The sequence below is a fragment of the Peromyscus maniculatus genome, chromosome 3, assembly GCF_049852395.1.
Source record: "Peromyscus maniculatus bairdii isolate BWxNUB_F1_BW_parent chromosome 3, HU_Pman_BW_mat_3.1, whole genome shotgun sequence".
Lineage (NCBI taxonomy): Eukaryota > Metazoa > Chordata > Mammalia > Rodentia > Cricetidae > Peromyscus > Peromyscus maniculatus.
In genome coordinates, this window is record NC_134854.1 from 138,310,239 (window position 1) to 138,332,711 (window position 22,473).

General features: G+C 38.9%; 1 protein-coding gene across 18 annotated transcripts in view; it reads right to left on the bottom strand.

Annotated features, from left to right (window-relative positions):
- Positions 1–22,473, bottom strand: part of Tmcc1 (transmembrane and coiled-coil domain family 1) — a 172,728-nt gene that overhangs the window by 65,880 nt on the left and 84,375 nt on the right. For 8 of the 18 annotated variants that reach the window (XM_076567663.1, XM_076567658.1, XM_076567662.1 and 5 more), the window contains one exon: positions 15,379–15,510. The exons of the other annotated variants lie outside the window; for them this stretch is intronic. In XM_076567663.1, coding sequence (XP_076423778.1) covers positions 15,379–15,510 — 132 coding nt within the window. The remainder of the gene's footprint in view (positions 1–15,378; positions 15,511–22,473) is intronic. 18 annotated transcript variants of the gene reach the window in all.

A 22,473-nucleotide genomic window follows, 5' to 3' on the forward strand; every position in this document is an offset into this window, starting at 1 on the left:
CAAGTTGCATTTGTTTTCAAAAGAGCAGACACAGCCATGATGGTACTTAATGAAGCTGTCCATAGTGAAAGGCTTCTTGAGCTTCAAGGACAACAAAGAATAAGATTTTAAAACAACTTTAAAAGAAATTATTCAAGTTTTCTGGTCTGGAAGCACAAATCTGTAATTCCAGCACTCAGGACACAGAGACAAAATGATAATGAATTCAAGGTCAATTCCATCTACACATAGAGTTTGAGGCCAGTCTGAGCTATAAGAGATTCATCTCAAAAACCAACCTAAGCCAGGTGGTGGTGGCACATGCCTTTAATTCCAGCACTCACGAGGCAGAGGCAGCCCTGGCTGTCCTGGAACTCATTCTGTAGACCAGGCTGGCCTCAAACTCACAGAGATCCACCTGCCTGGGCTCCAGAGTGAGTTCCAAGAAAGGCGCAAAGATACACAGAGAAACCCTGTCTCAAAAACAAAACAAAACAAAACAAAACAAAAAACCCCAAACAACAACAACAACAACAACAAAAAACCCAAACCCAAAAACAAACAAACCTAAACAAATCTAAATTTTTACATATGTAGATTCATTTTCACTAACACTATTCCATGCACCATATTAGGTGCAAAATGGATGGTTAATTACTATAAGACACATGGCCCTACAGCCTCACCCTGTATTGGTACCAAGAAGGGTTTCAGAGGTCTAACAGCTTTGCTAGTAATTCAAGGAAGCACCTGGGGACCAGTGACAAAAAGGATGGCTTATCACAGAGTTTTTAGAACATCAAGTATTTTTAAGTTGAAAAAATACATTCACAATTTTGTACAAAAAATGAGTGTGCATGTGTATATCTTTGCAATCATAACACACCAGTATATTACTACATATATAAGTAGTAGTACATATATAATAATTTTATGGGTTGGGAGTGTAGTTCCATATTAGTCCCTGGGTTCTATTCTGTGTGTTTTATATACAGTGAACATAATTCTTCTAACACACGTAAGTCATGACTATTAGATCCTCAAATCAAACATAAAGCTTTGTGGACAAGAAATGTGCTCAAGGTAACAGATGACAGAAGAAAAAGGAATAAAAAAATCTAGGATTTTCATTGTCTAAAGCCCATCTGTATTTTTAATGATTATATATTTTTTCATTTTTAGAGTACATCAAGAGTCTTTATTATTATTCTACAGAAAGTAAAATTCACATTTCAGAAGTGAAACAACCTTATCATTATGATACAACCAAGAGAATATAATATTTCAGAAAATAGTACATTGTTATGTGCTGAATGACAATGAACTACATTCAAGATTTCCGGTGTCCCTGAGGGAGCAACTGCAATCTAGGAGGAGATTGTCTGACTCAAGAACACAGAACCCAGACAAACAACAGAAGAGCATGTGCTTACAGCTTTCTACATGCATTCATGTTTGGAAACTCACTCTTCTCTTTGGCTTGTATGAGGAGATTACAAAGCACCTCGTCGTCATGTCCGTTCCCAGTTAGCAGTCTCTCCTTTGAGTGCATAGTCAGAAGACCATTGGACAGCTTCTCTGACTTCCTCAGCCTAGCTGTTTCTACAAGAACCCTTGTGCTCAGAGCAAATGCCGATGGGAAATGTGCATGTCCACAGCTGTGGTGTGCAGTCCCCAGGGTAACGTTGCCAGACACTCTGCATCCTCAGGGTTTTAACCCTCCACCCACATCCCTGCTTCAGCTGGGAGGAAGTACCCTGGAGAAGTACATGTGTAGACTTAATTTTTTTTTTTTAAATATATAGACTCCTGTGCAACATGAAGTATTAGGAACCCTGGTCTAAAACTCTGATTCTGCTAGTGGACTTGGTAGTGGACTAGTCCTTTATATTTGTATACTACCTCACTTGCTCACTTGTATTAGAGGCGCTTTCCCATAGAGATGTTGGGAGACTTGAAAAATGAGTCCAATATAAGAACACAGAAATAATTACCTTACCTTTGTTTTTAGGATTAGAGGAAGTCACACTAGTTTAATTCTCCTATTTATTTACTGTGTATGTGTGCAGGCGCGTGTGTGTGTGCATGTGTGTGTGTGTGTGTGTGTGTGTGTGTGTGTGTGTGTGTAGGTCAGAGGACGATCTGTGGGATGCTGTTCCTTCCTTTTACTACATGGGTTCCAGGAATCAAACTCAGGCTGTCAGGCTTGGTGACAAGCACCTTTACTCACTGAGTCATCTCACTGGCTCTATTTTTTTTTCTCCCTATACTTGATCCCTTTGCATTCTTTTTCAGTGTGGGGAGCAAGGTTCAGTTGTGGTATTATCTCACCAGCACCCTACAGAGGCCCACAGCAGAGCAGGCACTGGGTTGGCGCAAACTGGAGCAGAAACAACTGCTGCCTTAAAGGGCTACTGTCAGTTTTGTGAGCTTGGGCCAGCTTTTTACTCGGAGTTTGAGTTTCTTCATCAGTACAAATGGATCATATTTACTCTGAATCACTGCTGTGAGAATGAAATATATTAGTAGATAAGAATAATCTTTCCTTAAGGCATATGCTAGGCATTCAATCAACTGTTGATTCCCCATAATAATTGAAGATTAAACTTCTATATTTAATAATACATGACCATTAATAGAGACCATAGATTTCTAAAAACAAATTCAAGTCCCCTATTTTTTCACCTTCCTTTAAATGAATACAATGGTTCAATTTTTTTTTTTGCTCATATACTGTAAAGGTAATAGTAATAAAACAACAACAACAACAACAACAACAACAACAACAACGAGAGCACATTCTTGCTCCAGAAACAAAATATACACATAATATACAAATTTATGTATAAGCCCAGGATAGCTTTGGATCCAAGGCTGAGGTTCCTTAAGTAACCTTTTGCTTTGGTTATCACACAGCCCACAGTTAGAACTGCAGTCCAATAACCTGGTAGCATACAGATTTAAGTTATCTGTTCTTTAAAAACCTCTACCATTCACTTGAATGAATTTCTGTCTACAACAGACCTAGTCAGAAGTTGTATATACTTATAATACTTGATTTAAAAAAAAGATTTAGAAATCAGTTCTTCCTTCAGCTTCTTAGCATTGCCTTATAAACCATGTTTCTTTTAAAAGCTTATCAACACTTGACCGCCCTTTTGAGGGGCACATATGTAATATCTGGTCCATTTATTTATAACTACATCCTTTCAAGTTTTATCCTAAACTACACTCATAATTTTCTCCCATTATTTTAAAATATTAAAAGTTTTAGACATTAAAATCATTGAGATAATTTTAAATACTTAAAAAACTTATTTCAAGTTTCACTGTACCTTTTTTATACTAGAAACTCCTTTTATCACAATAAGGAATTATAATCCCATTATTATCCTCAATGTATTTGCTTATTTTGGTACTGCCTACTTACAGGCAACCAGTTTTTTATCCAAGAGGCCACGTTCTCATTGGTTCTGGACCCTGGCCCCTTACCATGATGTCCAGTTTCACATTACCAGCCCTACCACTCTCAGCTCTGATGTATCTGAGTACAATACCTCTGTTCACACTTACTCCTTAAACACCCAAGAACCTACTTCCCTTCTAAACTAAGCGTGTATGTGTGTGTCGGGGGAAGGGGCGCGGGCAGAGGGAATACAGACTAAAAGTCCTTACAAATATCTGGCAATAGAACTTAAACTATGTTCCAGGAACCTCAAGTCTCGTGATTACACTGATGTAAGTACACATGCCATCAGGGCCCCTCAGTGGTGCACTGCCATTTGGGTTTTGCTTTTTACACAGATAGCTGGAAATTTTTTAAAGTGCCAATTAGGAAATAAACTTCTATGCATTTTTCGCTAGTCATCATAACAGTTATAATTTACTGAATATTTACTATGTATCCAACACCTACATTAGATAGTTGCTGTTTATATAATTTGTACTTTCCAAATAACGTAACATTCTTGCCAAGGAATGAAAAAAGGAAACAAAAAATACTTAGAGAAATACTTATCAGAAGCTACCCTAGGGGCTGGAGAGATGGCTCAGCAGTTAGGAGTACATTCTACTTCTACAAAGGACCTGAGTTTAGCTCTCAACACCCATGTCTGGTGTCTCACAACCATATGTATCTCTAGCTCCAGGGGATCCAATGTCTCCTTCTAGTCTCCGTGGGTACCAGGCACATATATGGTGAATATATATACATTTAGGCAAAACAGTCTTACATATAAGATAAAAATAAATCTTTTTAAAAAGAAGTCTTAATTTACCATAAACAAAACAAAACAGAACCAAACACAAATCCCAAACAAAGGAGACAGACAACTTATTTAAACTATACCAGGAAGAAATCTGGACAGAAAGCATATCTCCTCTAAGTCTGGTAAACTGTTCAAGAAAATAAGACTTCTGAGACAAGGTTCTCACACTCCTATTACGAATTTAGCTCTGGTAGTCTTCAAAACCTTCAAAGAACAACCACTCTATTACTTACAGTGAAGGGGACTAAGAAGGGGAGAATTAATGGCTGTAGCTATATATACATAGTTAAAACTTTAATATCCTTTTAAGACAAATTTTAAAAAGGTATCTTTATTACTTCAGAAGTAAAAATAAAGATGCTTTAATATACAAATAAGCCATTAAAATCTTAGCTTATTAAAAAAAATCATGATTAATTCACATTTCATTTGCCAAGACTAAGTTTTAACCTGGGACTCTCTGTGTAGACTCGGCTGGCCTCAAACTCACAGACCTCCTTATTTCTGCCTGCAGAGTGCTGGGATCAAAGGTGTGCACTATTACACCTACCCACTGTTACACACATTTGATTCTGAAGCAGCATATAGGATAATAGGGAAAGGGAGTGCGTAATACGGAACATGAATTCTGATTTATCCCCTTACATACAACACAGACACATTGTCTTTAGGCAAATGGATATTCTAGAAACACGTGAACACACAGACCAAATGTTCGGGTGTACAGACAGAATGAATCTTGCTAGGAGATGACAAATCCTTTCCTGTGAGGATTCTGGAGCCTTTGAAGTTCTTCACTCATTTAAAATACAGAATTTCATTTCTTAGAACTATGCACTCGTACATCACTATTGTGGCATATGTCCATCCATCCCTCTGAAAAGAAACTCTGTGACCTTAGCTACCAAACACCCATTCCCAGCTCCCAGCAGCCACTCATCCACTTTTTTTTGGTTGTTTTGTATAAACAGATTTATATAAGAAGATTGTTTTGTATTTGGTCCCTCATTTAGCACATCTGTAAGGCTCGTTTATGCAGCACATTATTTGGATGCATTATTAAAGTAGAATAATATTTGGTAAAGCAAATAATCACCTCTAACTTAAAGAGGTATATGGGCTCAAGAGATGTCTCAATGGTTAAGAGCACTTGCTGCTATTGCAGAGAACCTGGGTTTGCTTCCCAATACCCAACTAACACTCTCAATCCTCTGTAATTCTAGTCCCAGGAGATCCAGTGTCCTCTTCTGGCCTCTGCAGGCACCACATGCATGTGGTGTACCTACAAACACGCAGGCAAAACACACAAAATAAATAAATCTAATTTTTAAAAAAGGGTATATATTTCTGTTTACTTGAGATATTTTATAATGATAAATGATAATATGATACCAGAGTATAAGTCTCTCTTAATTCAGAATGAAGATATTTAAGTAAATAGGATTTTAACTCTTTAATCTCTGATGACTATTATTTCAATTTTTAAAATTTATTTATTATGAGAGGAGAGGCAAATGCTCTGTGACGTACATGTAGAGGTCAGAGAACAACTTTCAGGAACCAGTTTTCTCCTTCCACTGAGGGTTCTGGTAATCCAGACCTGGTCACACAGCAAGCACTTTTACCTGCTGAGCCACTGTGCGGAGCTAACAATCATTTTTGGGGTGGGGGGAGGGGAGCTCCTAAATTTTTTGCACAGATTTATGTGTATGTGCATATGTCTGAGTGTAGATATGTGATCTTTATGGGTGTAGGTGCCCTTAGAAACCATAAGAGAGTAATTAGATCCCTTAGAACTGGAGTTACAGGCGACTGTGAGCCATCCAATGCGGGTGATAGAAACGGAACCCGGGTCCTCTACAAGAGCAGCAAGCACTCTTAACCACTGAACCATGACAATCAGTTTTGACTGTCCATACGTTAATGCATAAGAACTTCAAAGGCTCCATGATTTGATTATAAACAAGTTTGGTGAGAAATGCCTGATGAGACATAATTTAAGAAACTGGATCTGGGTATTTGTTTTCACTCACTGTAAATTCCGCTGATTCAATTTGTGGTTTCCCTTTGTTACTGTTCTCTGCCCAGAGAATCTTACACCATTTATTCTTTATCTCAAAAGAATAAAATTTGAGAATTAATTTTAAAGAAAAACATGGGTCAAGGTTAAGCCTATATACTACAGTCCCAAGTGAAATTAATATACCCCACACAAGAAAATAAGAGTAGGTTATAACTTGAAGGCTATATCCTAGCTGTCTATTTCATGCAAAACTTCTCTCTTCTTGCACTTTAAGTAGCTGGGTTTGTGTATCTATTAACAAAGGCTTCCAGCTGTTTTTCTCTTGAATCCTCCTACAAAGGTATAAAGGACATGGCACTATATAAAGTTTGTCAGCAGGACTGGAGGACTGCCTGAATTCACTTGGGACCCATAAAACTATAGCCTTAGCAAGAGAAGGGTCCTGAGCACCCCACACATACGGACGGGGCCAGGAGAAAGTTCAGTAGTGAGCCGAGCTCCTCCCATCTCTGCCCAGTTTGCAAGAGGCTCTCAATCTCATTGCCCATGTTCTCATGCAGACATCTGCAGACAACAGAAACTTGGGTGCCTTACAGTCTCACTTAGTCAGAGTAAAAAATTAATCAAGAACAACTAAGTATCACTTCTCATCTTACTTCAAAAAATACTTAAAAAAAAAAAAAGGGGGATCACTCAGGAGGCAGAGGCAGGCGATCTGTGAGTTCGAGGCCAGCCTGGTCTACAAAGCAAGTTCCAGAACAGCCAGGGCTGTTATACAGAGAAATCTTGTCTCAAAAAAAAAAAAAAAAAAGAAAGAAAAAAAAGAAAAAAGATAAGAAAAGAAACCATACAACAAACATTGTAAATGCTCTTTGTTATTAGTCACCAGTCTCCTTGGGTGAAAAGCAATGAATAGCATTCTGTTCTTCTTCAGCAGAGAAACAGTAACTGTCAAGGGCCTGCTGAGTCAGCACTCTAGGCCTCTCGCTGTCTTATGTTTCATAAATGCAAATGGTCTTTTACACAATGCATTTTTTTTTTTTTGTAAAAATGAAACTTTGTTTTCAGGCTGATTTTTTAAGGCATGGTTTCACTCTGTATGAAGCTCAATCTGGCTTAGAACTCATGGTAATCCTCCTGCCTCAGATTCCCATGGGCTGGGATTACAAACATGAGCTACCATACTTGGCCAAAATGGAACTTCTATTTCCTATGTGTCACTAAAGAGGAACCCACATTATTCTTGGTAAGCAAACAGACCTTCTAAGGCTGTGTGTTTTATGTTAATTTGATATAAGCTAAAGTCATCCAAGAGGAGAAAACCTCAATTAAGAAAATGCCTCCAGCTGGGTGGTGGCAGCCCACACCTTTAATCCCAGCACTCCAGAGGCAGAGGAAGGATGATCTTTGTGAGTTCGAGGCTACTCTAGTCTACAGATCAAGTTTCAGGGCAGCCAAGGCTATAGAGAAACCCTGTCTGAAAAAAATCAAAAGAAAAATGTCTCTGTAAGATCAGGCTCTAGGCAAGCCAGTAAGGCATTTTCTTAATTAGTGATTGATGGAGGAGGGCCCAGTCCATCATGGGTGGGGCCATCCCTGGGCTGGTGGTCCTGGGTTCTGTAAGAAAGCAGGCTGAGCAAGCCATGGGGAGCAAGCCAGTAAGCAGCACTCCTCCATGGCCTCTGCATCAGCTCCTGCCTCCAGGTTCTTGCCCTGTTTGAGTTCCTGTTCTGACTTCCTTTGATGATGAACAGTGATGTGGAAGTGTAAGCCAAATAAACTCTTTCCCAAGTTGCTTTAAAGGGTCATGGTGTTTTATCACAGCAATAGTAACCTTTACTAGGGCAAGTGATAAGTACTTGAAGCACCAAGGGACTCTATAATGACCTCTCCTATGCAATTAAATCAAAAAGCAAAGATCTCAAACTGCAGATATATTTGCAGAGGCATTAATAAGGTCAGTTGATACAACACTTGAAACACTATCAAAATCTTCCTAATGTACAGATTTCAATTCTAAACCTTCATACATGAAGCCTCAGACCACAGGAAGCATGTTATGATGTGAGTTCTTGGATCCTGCACAGCCTTTGCAAAAGACGTTTTCTACTTGAAGAAAAGACTAGGTTAGGCTAAAACCAAAATTAAGTATCTGGTCCCCTAAACAATCATGATCACTACTTTAATAGAAATTGAAGTGATGGACAACAGAAGCATTACCAGCATTGTGGTGGTTTGAAAGAAAATGGCCCTCAAAGGTAGTGGCATGATTAGGAGGTGTGGCTTTGCTGAAGTACGTGTAGCCTGATTGGAGGAAGCGTGTCACTGTGGGGGCAGGCTTTGAGGTCTTTTTTGCTCAAGCTTTACTCAGTGTGATAGGCAGACCACTTCCTGTTGCCTGCAAGCCAAGATGTAGGATAATGAGCTACTTCTCCAGTACCATGTCTGTTTGCATGCTACCATGATGACGATGGACTGAACCTCTGAACTGTAAGTGAGCCACCACAATTAAATGTTTCCTTAATAAGAGCTGCTGTGGTCATGGTGTCTCTCTACAGCAACAGAAACCCTAAGACAAGCATTATCCTTAAGTGATTAATCAAATCAGTTAAGAAAACTCCTGACAAATATATGGGGGGAAAGTTCAACATTTTCAGTTATCAGCAGCATGCAAATCAAAACTACACTTGGATTTCACATTACCTCAGTCAGAATGGCCACTATAAGAAAACAACAAGTGCTGGCAAGGGTTGGATGGGGTGGTGGCTTTACACTGCTGTAGAAATGTGCATCAGTGCAACCACTGCAGAAACCAGGCATGGAACAGACTTGCATAACCCAGCTGTCACACCACACAGTCAAAGGAATCCAAGCCAGCACATGACAGAGACAACTGCACAGCCACTGAAGTACAATTTCCAGGAGCTACGTTATGGATTAGTTTAGGTTCTGATGGATAGATAAAGAAAAGTTGGTATATATAAAATTGGATTTTATTTTGTGGGAAAGAACAAAATCATGACATTTCTGGGAAAACATGATTTTCAGGATCATTACGTTAAGTGAAATGAAGCCAGCCAGATTCAGAAATACAACTATCATATGCATTCTCTCAATCATAGAAAATGGAATCAAAAGGAAAAGACATTAAAGTAGAAGGTAGACTCTGAGAAAAAGAAAGGGACTAGTTTGAGTGTGGAGGAAGGATAGGAAAAGGTAGCAAGGAAAGTGACTTTGACCAAAGTATGTTCTGGACAGATATGAAAAGTAATAATGAAATCCATCATTATGCAGAATTAGCATACACTGTTAGAAAAGGAAAAAAAGTGTACTAGGCATGATGACAGATGCCTATAATCCTAGCATTCAAGGAGACTGAGGCAGAATGCTCTTGAGTTTTAAACTAGCCTGGGATACATGTACAGTGAGACCCTATCTTCAAAAATAAGATAAAACAGGGCTCCAGAGATGGCTCAGTGGTTAAGAGCACTGGCTGTTTTTGAGAGGACCCAGGTTTGATTCCCAGAACCCAGATGGTAACTTACAATCATCTGCAACTACAATCCTAGGGCCCTAACACCCTCTTTTGGCCTCCATGGCACCAGGCATGCCATGTGGGACACAGAAATACATGCAGGCAAAACGTTCATACACATATAATTTAAAAATAAAATAAAACCAATCAACCAATCAAAAACAAAACAAAACAACACAAAAACCACTGGGAGGTGATGCTGCATATCTTTAATGCCAGCACTCGGGAGGCAGTGGCAGGCAGATCTTGGATCTCTGAGTTTGAGGCCAGCCTGGTCTACAGAACAAGTTCCAGGACAGCCAGGGCTACACTGAGAAAAAAACAAAAAAACAAAAACAAAAAACAAAACTAATAATGACAACAAAACAAAACCACCACCATAAAAACTCAACACCCACCCTAGAGCCTCTGGATCCTAGACGGTCACCTTTTGAATGGTTCACAGCCAAAAAGCTCTCGGAAATCAATATGACTCCAGCAAAAACTCTGGTATATTAGAGGACAGGTGTGACAGCAGGACATCGGATGCTACTGGCTAAAGAGTGGATAAAGTTTCAATGGAGAGACTGGGCTGGGCCAGAAAGGGGGAAAAAGGATCAAGTGATCTGGGTTGAAAGGAAAACAGACCTGGAAAAACAAAGTGAACAAACCCAGAGTTTGTTCACTGAAAAACAGTGAACAGCATGCACTGAGCTCACAGATGAGAACTAAGGCTGCAAAGCTGGATTAACTGATGCAAGTTATATAGGCATGGGCAGTAAGTAAAGAAATAGGAATTTCACTCTGAGTACAGAGAGCACCGAAGGCACACAAAGAAGAACTATGAAAGACAGAGTTTAGAAAGATCCACGTGATGTTTGATTTGGTAAAGGTGAAATTGGAATTGGGGAGCATGTTAAAAGGCTACTATAATTAATTGTCTTATAAAAAGTGATGCTAGATGGGCAGTGGTGGCAAATGCCTTTAATCCCAGCACATGGGAGGCAGAGGTAGGTGAAAATCTGAGGCCAGCCTGGTCTACAGAGTGAGTTCCAGGACAGCCAGGGATACATAGAGAAATCCTGTCTTGGCGGGGGGAAAAAAGTGATGCTGACATGAATGAGGCTAGTGGCAATGGGATCAATGAAAGGAAGACACATAAAAAAACTCAAAAGAATTAGTTAAGTGTGGAGAACAAGGAAGAAAGAAAATTTAATGCAAAAAGGCCACTTATTTATAAAAGTTACTATCCTTTCTATATAAAGAGAGAATGCACAAAATTGAGGAGATTCAAGCAGAAAAAAGAAATACAAACAGCTTTCAACACATGGAGATACTAAGCAATGCTCACAATGAAACGCTTACAATGAAACGATACAGATTAAAATCACAGTAAGATACTGTTTCTAGTTTATCAGGTTGACAAAATTTACAAAGCTACAAACTGTGCTCCTTAGAAGTAGCTGATGGGATAAAAAATAGTATGCTCCTTTTGACAGAAATATCACAGGACCTAAGAAAATTACTCCCAGCAATTAATCCAAAAATAAACTAGCAAACAATATGAAAAAAGAAAATATAAGTTGGACACCTAGCTCAGTGATTAAGAGCAAGCCCTTGCTGCTCATCCAGATGACCCAAAGTTTGTTTCCAGCACCCACATTACTCAACCACTTCTAACACCAGCTCTAGGGTGATCCAAAGTCTCTGGCTACAGCAAGTACCTGTATTAATGTGAACATATCCATATGAACACAATTAAAATAATAAGAGTAAATATTTCAGGTAGGACATGATAGCATATACCTTTACCCCAGCACTCAGGAGGGAGAGACAAGCAGGTCTACATAAGTTTGAGGCCAGCCTATTTTACACAGCAAATTCTAGGTCAACCAGAGCTACATAGTAAGACCTCATTTCAGACAACTTCAAAAATGAATAAGTAATAAATAAATATAAAAGAGAAAAAAAGAGTAAGCGTGCTACTGCAGCCATATTGTAAAAGCAAAAGCTGAAAACAAGTCTATGATTCTACTGCACAATTGAAAGCACCCAGTTTTAAAAGGGAAAAGGTCATGAGATCTCAGAATGGATCAAGTCATAAGAAACAAGTGTATTAAAATAGCATACCATTTTCTAAGAAAACTTATTGGGAGAGGTAAAGGTTCCAGGGGAGTTGGGAGATGAGGAGCCAAATGGAAATCAAGATAGAAAATTGAATCAAGAACAAAATGGAAATGAAGACTGGTGAAAAAATAAAGTTCCTGATAGCAAGAAGTAGTATAGGGATAAGGAGAGCAGCTAGACTACAGAATATGCTATTTTGTAGAATTAATTTCAGCACCATGTAATGTTCTATGTTCTTATAAAACCAAATTACACAAACAATCAAAAACAAACAAACAAACAAAACCCCAACCCAAACTCAGTATACAAAGTGATACTGAAAGACAATAACAGTAAAAACCCAGTAAGCCCAATACTATCCAGTCGGTAAATCAACAAAGGAAAGAGAAGAAGACTGTCTCCTCTCAGTAGACATCCAGGCACCACACAGAAGCAATGTGCACAGGCAGGGCTCCCCAAGGGTAAGGCAGACCATGGGCTGAACAGTTTCTTAGCTCCTGTGATAACATTATTACTGAGGTCATGTCCAGACACTTCAAAGTGTCTTACATTATTTGATCACTTTATTCAATTAATGTAACTCTGCAGTTATCTATAAAAATATCATGCTATACATATGTTCTCTTAATGTACCACTTTTCTTTTTTGTTGTTAGTGTTACTTTTGATTTTTTTGAGATAGTCCCTCTATGTTCCTCTGGCTGGCCTGGAACTTGCCATGTAGACCAGACTAGCTTTGAACTTGCAGATCCTCTTGCTTTTGCCTCCAGAGTGCTGGAATTACATATGTGTCACCATGCTTGGCTATTACACTCCCTTTCTTCCTGCAAATCACCTTCCACATATAAGTTAGGAAGCTGGAAGTTGGAAGCACAGTAGTACACATAGATATACTAAGAAGCTTTCTTTCCGTGGAAAACAAAGGCAAGTTAAAATAGTGACAGTTCCTGGAGGGAGCACAGAGGGACTCACCTAAAGCCAGTGGGTCAGAATGACTCCTAAGTGAGCCCAGAGGACAATCAGAACCTCTGTAGGGTTGCTTGTTTGTTAGGGATGCAGGGTGCAAGGGGTGGGGTGTGGTGGGTTGAGGGCTAAGAACAAAGTAGTCAAGCACAGAACAGCTAGGGCAGGGCTCACTGACAAGTAAACAGGAGCTCTGTATGGCTGGTGGGAACATGGGCTGGAAAGCTGAAGGATGAAGCTGAAGAGGTAAGCAGACTCAGTCCTAAGACCCTCTATAGATCATGCTAGGGACTTTCAATGCTATCCTCAGGAGTCAGCCAAGAATTTTCAGCAGAGAAATGTGATAATTAAATTTGTCTAACCATTCTCAATAGACACAGGAAAAGACACAGGGGCCAGGAGACCAGCTAGTTAGAAGGACATTAGGGCAGAGAATGAACACCTAGAAATGTGCTATTTGGGAGGTATTCAGGAAGTAGAATCGAGGAGCCAAAGCTACACAGAGAAACCTTGTCAAGAAAAACTAACCAACCAACCAACCAAACAAACAAACAAAAACTTCAAATGCAAAAAAGTATAAATCTCACATCACTATTTAAAACCTTTGACTTCCTACTGGTATGTATGTGTGTATATGTATGTATGTATGTATGTATGTATGTATGTATGTACACACATATGTAACTTTGTTTTGGTAATGGGAACTGAACACAGAGGCTCACATATGCTTGCTTGATGAACATTCAATAACCGAGCCACATCCTCCTACTGAATTTTAAAAGGAATCAAACTCCCCACAGCTGCCCACAAACCCATACCTCATGTGGACCCTTTCCTCTCTATCAAGTGCTCTGGCTACAGCTCATTTACATCAGCCAGTTTTCTCCTCAGCTTTCTATAAGAGAGTTGTCCCATTTTCCTTAATAATTCTTCCCTGAACATAAACTCTGCTCTTTGCCCTCATACCCCATCTCCAGACTTAGTCCTTCATTACCCCGATCTAGGCTCTTTGTAGCATTTACCACCATCTGTAATCTGCTTTGATTACTCACTTCAAACTAATTGAGAACAGTGACCTAACATTTTCATACCTTGTACAGATGGTACAATTTTCAATAAATGTATGCTGAATGAATTAATAAATAATAAAATTAATAGAACTAAAACTTATTAACTCAGAATAAAGTTCTTCACTGGAGACATAGATTTGGACATCTTCCATATGTGAACAACAAATTATTGCCCAAGAGGAGTACAGGGACAGAATAAAAAAAAAAAATCTCTGAAACAGCTCTGAGGAATGTGAATATTTAAAGAATGAGCAGAAGGAAAGAGGGGAGAAAGAAAGAGCAAGAGAAAAAGAGGAAAACCAGAAAAGTATTGTAAACTCTTGGTGCCATAGAAGAGACTTCTCATTTGAAAAGGCAGTTTGGCACTAAGGTGATGCAAATATGGAGTCAGGTACTTATCTAATAAATGTATCTATCACGTACCCACCATGTGCTAGGGAGAACTATGCAAGGATATAAAATTAACCAGGAAAAAAAAAACAGTGCAAAACCACTTAAGCAATGGTACAAGCTCTCAGAGTAATATTCAATCCCAACTGTAACCATCCCAGGACTGAAGGAGTAATGGAATCTTATCCATCAACTGCTGGTCACAGTATCTACAATATAACAGGCACCCTGACTCACTTCTACTACTGTTAAAGCATATCCCCTTCACTGATGGGAAAATGAATACTTGGGACACACTGTGCCTTGAAAAATTTACAGCATCTTCCTAGGGGAACACTTGGACTCAAGAATGTATGTTTATTCTAAAAATAATAAAATAATGGTGTTCCTTATGGAAAAACCACAGGCAGTTTCATCTCAAGGTCTCCCCCAAGACTCCAGGTTGGTTTTAGGAAGAGCAAAAAGCACTGAAGTGACTTAGATCATGTCACTAGACTCATTTCAGTGCAAGGCAAGTTTATTTTCTACTTTTAGGATGAGACATCATGACCAAGGCAACTTATAAAAGAAAGAGTTTAATTGGGTTTACAATTACAGAAGGTTAGAATTTATGATGGTGGAATGAAGGCATGGCAACATAAAGGCATAGGGGCAGGCAGCTAGAAGAGCAGTTGAGAGCTTACATCTTGATCCTCAAGCAGAAGGCACAGGGTGGAAAGCATTTACTGGAAATGATGCAAGCCTTTTGAAACCTCAAAACCAGCCCCCTATGACATACCTCTTCCAACAAAGACACACCTCCTAATCCTTCACAAACAGTTCTACTAAATGGTGACCAAGTGTTCAAGCATTTGAGCCTATAGGGGCCATTCTCATTCAAACCATCAGAGCAGGTGAGCTCCAACTCTCAGGTCTGATCCAGACAGTGACCACACATCTATCTTTTCTCTCAAAACACAAGATCCTTGGGTTTATTCCAGAACAAGACACCTTGACTTTTCTAAAATAGGAATGCATAGACAGATAAATGTAGTTGATCCCCTACCTTCCATGCCATGCAGTCCAGGCCCCAAGCAGATGCATCTTCTTCCAACACACAATGCTTTCCACTGATCTGCTCTGATTTCTGGGATTCTGCCTGAATTCCAGCCACCAAGGCTCCAGGGAAATCTTCCAGCTAAAGGAAAATTATTTTTCTTGCTTTTCTTTTGTTCTTTTCTAACAAACTGCTAGGTTTTTTTTTTTTCTTTTTTTTTTGTTGTTGTTGTTCATATCATGTGGGTAGCAGGGCTAAAGGCCTCTGCCAGGCAGACACACTTAGCAAGCAAAGAGTAAACAAGACACATTCTGCTAAGCTCATGTGCTCAAACAGCAAAGCACAGCATTTAGAGTGAAAATTCCCAGATCATTCCCAGAAGATGTGTCCGTTTATTTGTTCACTCTCTGCTTCCAGACTATGAATGCAATGTGACCAGCTGCTTCAAGCTCCTGTTGCTTTGTCTTCTCCATAGTCCCACAGGGAAACAAATCTTTTCTCCCTTGGGACAAAAGTTTAAAAAAAAAAAAAAAAAGAAAGAAAGAAAAGAAAAAGAAAGAAAAAAGTAAACCCAGTACAAAACTTCCCTTTAACATTAAGGGCATAGAATAACATAAAAGAGCATAGAATTGAAGCAGGAGGATGTAAGCACAGCTGTATGGCTGTGTGATGTGCTTGTGCTGGCTGCCTCAAGCCAGGCTAAGGATGCTCGGCTCTTTCTGCCCTTACTATAGGTTGAACTCCACAGTTCCTGAAGGACAATAACATTGCTAGGGGAACTTTTTTTTTTTTTAAAAAAAGGTACTATGTTTTCTTTAACAAAATTACTAAAAGAGGCCAAGAGTATCCTAACGTTCAAGTTTTTGCTTTCTAGTTTTACTTTTCCATTTGGTTTGAGACAGGGACTTATTCTGTAGTGCAGGTTGTCCTTGAAAACACGGCAAGCCTCTAGCTTCAGCCCCTCAGTGTTGTTACTATAGGTGTGCACTGTGTGGTCAGCTTTATAGCTTGTTTTTGTGTGTGTTCTGTTTCTCATCTGAGACTCTGGTCCTGAATAGTTGTCTTGATTTGAACATCAGTCAGAGTTCAGCAAGTGACCACACACACAGCATTCCTAGCATCAACAAGAGCTGTGGAAAGGGCACATGTTCCTGGAAACTAGAGAGCAATGTGTGGTTTTCAGCTTCAAGTCCTCTGTTAGATTTTACTTCTAAGAAATTTATTGCACCATTGCAAAATTAAAAGATCTCTTCTATTCAAACACAATTTTCTACTCATTGGTTAAAGTCAACAAACTCTCTTAATATCATTTTCTTTCTAGTAACAACTACAACACAAAGTAGTCTTTTGTGTCCTTAATCTTAAACTCCAGCTTCTATTTTCATCATCTTTATTCATTATTTCACTAAACTTTTTTTACAAGAATATATCATAAAAAGATGTGAACCAGTGTTATTTGTAGTATATTTAATTTATGTAACACTTGGTTCCTTAATATGAGAAATATCCACAAGATGACAAGTAATTAAAAACCACAGAAAGAACATATTCAAAATCTTTATGCTAAAGATTTGCACCCTGAATTCTTTTTAGACTTTAGCAGATCAAGTAGCCTAAAGAACAGGAAGTATGGGTCAGGAAATATGGCTCGACAGTTAAGAGTACTTCCTGATTTTGTAGAGGACCCAAGTTTGGTTCCTAGTACCCATGTCAGGTGGCTCAAAATTCCCTTTAACTACAGCTTCAGGACATCTGACGCCATCTTCTGGCCTATGAAGACATTCACATACAAATGCATACACAGGCATAGAGACACACACACACACACATAAATTAAAAACAAATCTTTAAAAGAACAGGAAATATAAAGTCCTATTTTAGCTAGCAAAATGCCAATCATACCAACAATCTCTACCTCAGACATAACAGTGCTGGAGAGCTTCCTCTTGGACACATTCACTCAGTCTTCAAGCCTGTCCCTAGCTTCACTACTGACATTCCTGAGCCAGTCACTTTATCTTCTTAGGCAGCATGATCAATAAATACATTCTGTGACTTTTATTCCTCAGTGTTATAGAGGAAAAGGTATTCAATGTTCTTTCTGGTACTGAAGCCTGACTGGCCTTTCCCCCTCACATAACTGCAATACTTATTTGCATCACATTTTCTTCACTTTACCAACATAGGCTGTCTTTAAAAAACATTTTTTTTTTTTAAGATTTTTTATTTATTATGTACACAGCATGGATGACTGCAGGCCAGAAGAGGGCACCAGATCTCATTACAGGTGGTTGTGAGCCACCATGTGGTTGCTGGGAATTGAACTCAGGACCTCTGGAAGAGCAGTCAGTGCTCTTAACCGCTGAGCCATCTCTCCAGCCCCTAAAAAACATTTATCTAAACTAGCCCAAAATAAAATCTTCATTCTGGTATCCAAACTTACAGACCTGGCTCCAACCAACATTAGCATGCTATATATATATATAGTTGTCAGTGTACATGCCATTGGTCACGATGTTCTCACTGATCATTGAGGACAGTTTATTCCCAGCACCACATTCATTCTCATGTGGATAAATTGTATGTGTGACAGTTTCAGGTTCAAGGGACACTGCAGAATATAAAATTCACACCATTATTTGGACTGATGAAGTTTTAATTCTTTGTTTCCTTCCTGCCATTGACTCTTTGCATACCTGTCTTTTAAAGCCCACTCTTTCAAGCTGGCCTAGAGTTCTCAAAAAAATGGTATATAGGCACATTTTTACACAACTGAACAGAACTTAGTTTTGACTTTTTTCATGATACTGTCCCAGCTGGAACCTGAGGTACTCAAGGAATTTGACAAGGAATAGGGAAGGCCAACCAGTGTGGCTGGAGTAGGATAAGCAAGGAGCTAATAGAATCCAACGTCAGAGAGTAAATGAAGAAACATGCTGTGTAGGGCTGTACAGGCCAGATAAACTCAAGAAATGGCAGACATGGAGGGTTTCTGTCCCAGGAATAACATGAATAAAACTTAGGACAATTGGCATCACTGTGGCTCCTCTGTTAAAGGTGTGAGGCAATACTGAATGAATGTTGTTAGACCAGCTGGGACGTTAATGCACATTCAAGTCCAAGAGTATAGGATCAGAAATGGGGCCACAGCTTCAGAGTTGGCAAGAAATAGCCAAATTTTAAAGATTTATCAGTTTTCATTTTTATGTATTTGGGTGCTTTGTCTGCATGTAGTCCGTGCACCATGTGTATATCTGGTGTCTACAGAGGTCAGAAGAGATTCCCTGAGACTGGAGTTATAGATGGTAGTGAACTACCATATGAGTCCTCTGGAAGAGTGGCCAGTATTCTTAACCACTGAGCCATCTCTCCAGCCTTGATAGCTAAATTTTAGGTATGTTTAAAAAGTAGAGCCAGGGCTGGAGAGATGGTTCAGAAGTTAAGAGCACTGGCTGCTCTTCCAGAGGACCTGGGTTCAATTCTCAGCACCCACATGGAAGCTCACAACTGTCTGTAACTGTAGAGGATCCAACACCCTCACACAGACATACATGAAAGCAAAACACCAATGGACATAAAATAAAAATAAATAATTAAAAAAAGAACCAAAGGAATCAGCTGAGAAATTTAGAGGAGGAGGAGAAGTAAGTGGCTCACATCTTTAATCCCTACACTTGGGATACAGAGTTTTGAGACAGTCTGGTCTACATAGAGAGTTTCAGACTAGCCAGAACCACATAAAGAGATCCTAGATAGAGAGAGATGGGTATGGGTATTAAGATTGTAGTCCTGAAGGATGGGTATGACACTAAACTAGATGGGAAACTAAAAAGAATCAGGAGAAGTGAGGACAGCAGAAGCTTGAGTTTAAGGCATATAAAGTTTGAAAAGTCTGTGAGTCATTCTAGAAGATATTAAGAGGTGAAAATGCAAATCTAGTATGCAAGGGGAATAAAAAATATATATATGTATGTATTGCATGCATACACACACACACACACACACACACACACACACACACACACACACACGAGTAGATGGATGAAGTCACCAAGACAGTGGTAAAATAGGCTGAGTCTAGGTAATATCAGTATTAATTAAAAGATCAATATGATGAGGAATAAAAAACACTGAGGTTGAGTGAAGAGTGAGAGGCCAGAAGAAATCAAGAGTATAGTACTCTAGAAAACAAGTGAAGATGGTTTCATTGCTGCCATTGCATGCATATTCTACCATGCCAGGCTTGGGCCACATGAACTTTCTGATCCTCTTGCCTCCACCTCCCAAGCATTGGGATCATTTACGTATGTCACCATGCCTTGGGATCCAGCCCAAGCCTCATGTGTGCCAGGTAAGCACTCCACCAAGTTAGATACATCCCCAGGCTTTTAAGTCTACTGGAAGAGAAAGAGCTAAGATTCACTGATGCATATCTAAGGCTAGCTAAAATCTTACTTCATCCACTTTTCAAATTCACCACAGGTTCAAAGGAAGGGTTCATCCATACCTATAAATGATATGATTTACCATTAATTTCCTAAAAATAAAAGGCTTAAAAAAGATTCTAAAATGGAGCTTAAAAAAGCTTCCTAGTTCTGTCTCTCAGGCAAGCTGCGGTGTGTGGGCTTGACCTACAGCATGGTGGATTCCTGCTTCGGTACACAGAGGTGTCTCCAAGCCGTAAAGTGCAGTTCATGGTGGATTTAGCCTTTACTTCATTCATCTACTTGTGTGTGTGTGTGCAATACATACATACATACATACATATCATTTTTATTCCCCTTGCATACTAGATTTGAATTTTCACCTCTTAGTATCTTCTAGAATGACTCACATACAAAAAAAAAAAAAAGGCTTATGGGCCAGCTGCATGATACCTGATGGCAGCAAGGACCCCAGAGTTGGCAGGGTAAGCGTGACTCTCCTGGGTACCTCTGCCATGTTGGGAAGCTGAAATGGGCAGAGTCAGCAGCCAAGACTGCTACTTTTCAACCTAGCCAGCCAGGCAGCTTAATAGATTCGCAATAGACAAATTCAGGTGGAATAAGCATCTAAATAGTTTACATTATATATAAAAAGGTACATAGGCTTGAGAGAGAAGAGAAAGAAGGATATAGTCATAAAATAAAGTCTTAAAAAATAAAATAATATATAAAAAACGTAATAAGCCATGTAAAGATGGAAATTACACAGACAGTTTGGATTATGTTGTCTCTGTGATTGTTAACTACAGAAAGACATTTGATTGTAAAGGCTGCTGAGTTAAACCAATATACTTATTTTAAAGGTATCTTGACTTCAAAATTTATGTCTAAGGATACATTGCTTTGGAAAAGAGGTTCTGCTTTTGTTTCCACAGAAGATGAGAACCTGTGGATTGCTTTCAGGCTAATATGGTTAGATCAGCCAAGACCACCTGAAAGGTCTCCGATGACATCATTGCCCAGATGATCCAACATCCAAAATCAGCTTCAAAGTAACTGGCAGAGACGATCCATCCTTACAGACTATTACAGTAAAGATTTAACTATAATTCTTAATTTTCTCAGGATCTCTATAAGATTACCAGTGCCCCTAACCAGCAGGAAGAAGTATGAGAAGCTATGCCCAAATTCCCAAAATATTGTTTATAAATGTTTATTTTTATTTAAAGGGGGTTGATTATAAATGCAATCTCTTTCTAAAGAAAAAAAGGGGAAGCTGGGCAGTGGTGGCGCACGCCTTTAATCCCAGCACACAGGAGGCAGAGCCAGGCGGATCTCTGTGAGTTCGGGGCCTGCCTGTCTACAGAGTGAGATCCAGGACAGCCATCAAAACTACACAGGGAAACCATGTCCCGAAAAACAAAACAAAACAAAACAAAAACAACAACAAAAAAAAAAAAAAAAAAAAGGGGATAGTACACATATGATAGAATAAAGGGGTAGATTACTGAATCTACTTTTAAAGAGCAACAACTTGTTTAAAATGTTATGGATTTTAGTTTACTGATATAAATTTAAAGTTAACTTTGTTATACTGTATGTATATTTCTACTCTTGTTTAAGGTATTATGTTTATATAGTTCATTTAAAATTGTAATATATAATTAAGAAATACAGATTAACAATCATCTAGGATAATCAAACTTATAGTCATGTTAGTTAAGTTTTCTAGGTATATAAAGATATATTTCAATTAGGTAGGTAATCTTCAATCACTTCAAAGACCTACAAAATATGGCATTTAAAATGTTTTAAGAAACTCCATATGGAATTTGCTTTCCTTATGGCAAAGGTTAACCATTTGGGCAAGAAACTGTTCTTGCCTGGACTGCTTGACAAAATGTTGTATTAACTGGACATGCAGGACCTGTGGAAAAATGACCACTAAATTTTGCCAAAACAAGGTGAGATGGTCCTTCAGTTTCCTGCTTTGCAGAGGAGACTGCCAGACACTACAGGACACAGGGAGAAGCTACTGAGACTCTAGGTCTATAGGCTGAAGATGGATGCCCCAACATTACAGAGAAACTTTGGATGACTGTCCAGGCAGCCAGCTGTCTCTGTCACTCTCGATTTTTGGAAGTTGCTTACAATGTACTTCCTGTTTACTTAGGTAATATTATATCCTTCAGCGGTCTTTGATGTAGTTGAAGACTAGATAGTTCTAATTTTCCTTGGGTATGATAAAAGATAAATTAGATATGAAACTTTAGACTTACAAATATAGGACAGATGATAGAGTATTTTCTTTAATTTTGCTAAATACAAATAGACTAGATATTGTAACTATAATTCTTGTTTGATAACTGTTTTGTTATATGTAATTTTACTATGTTAAAGTTAAAACCTTCCTTTTTGATTAGACAAAAAGGGAGAAGTACTATGGGATGTCTTTCTGTATGCTGTGAATATGTGTTGCTATGATTGGTTAATAAAGAAGCTGCTTGGGCTTATGGTGAGTCAGGTTATAGCCAGGCAGGAAATCCAAGGAGAGAGACAGGAAGAAAGGCAGAGGTGGGAGAAATACCAGCCTGCTGCCTAAGATGCTAGCAGACAGGTAATGCCATGGCCACGTGGCAAAACCCAGATTTATAGAAATGGGTTGATTTAAGATGAAAAA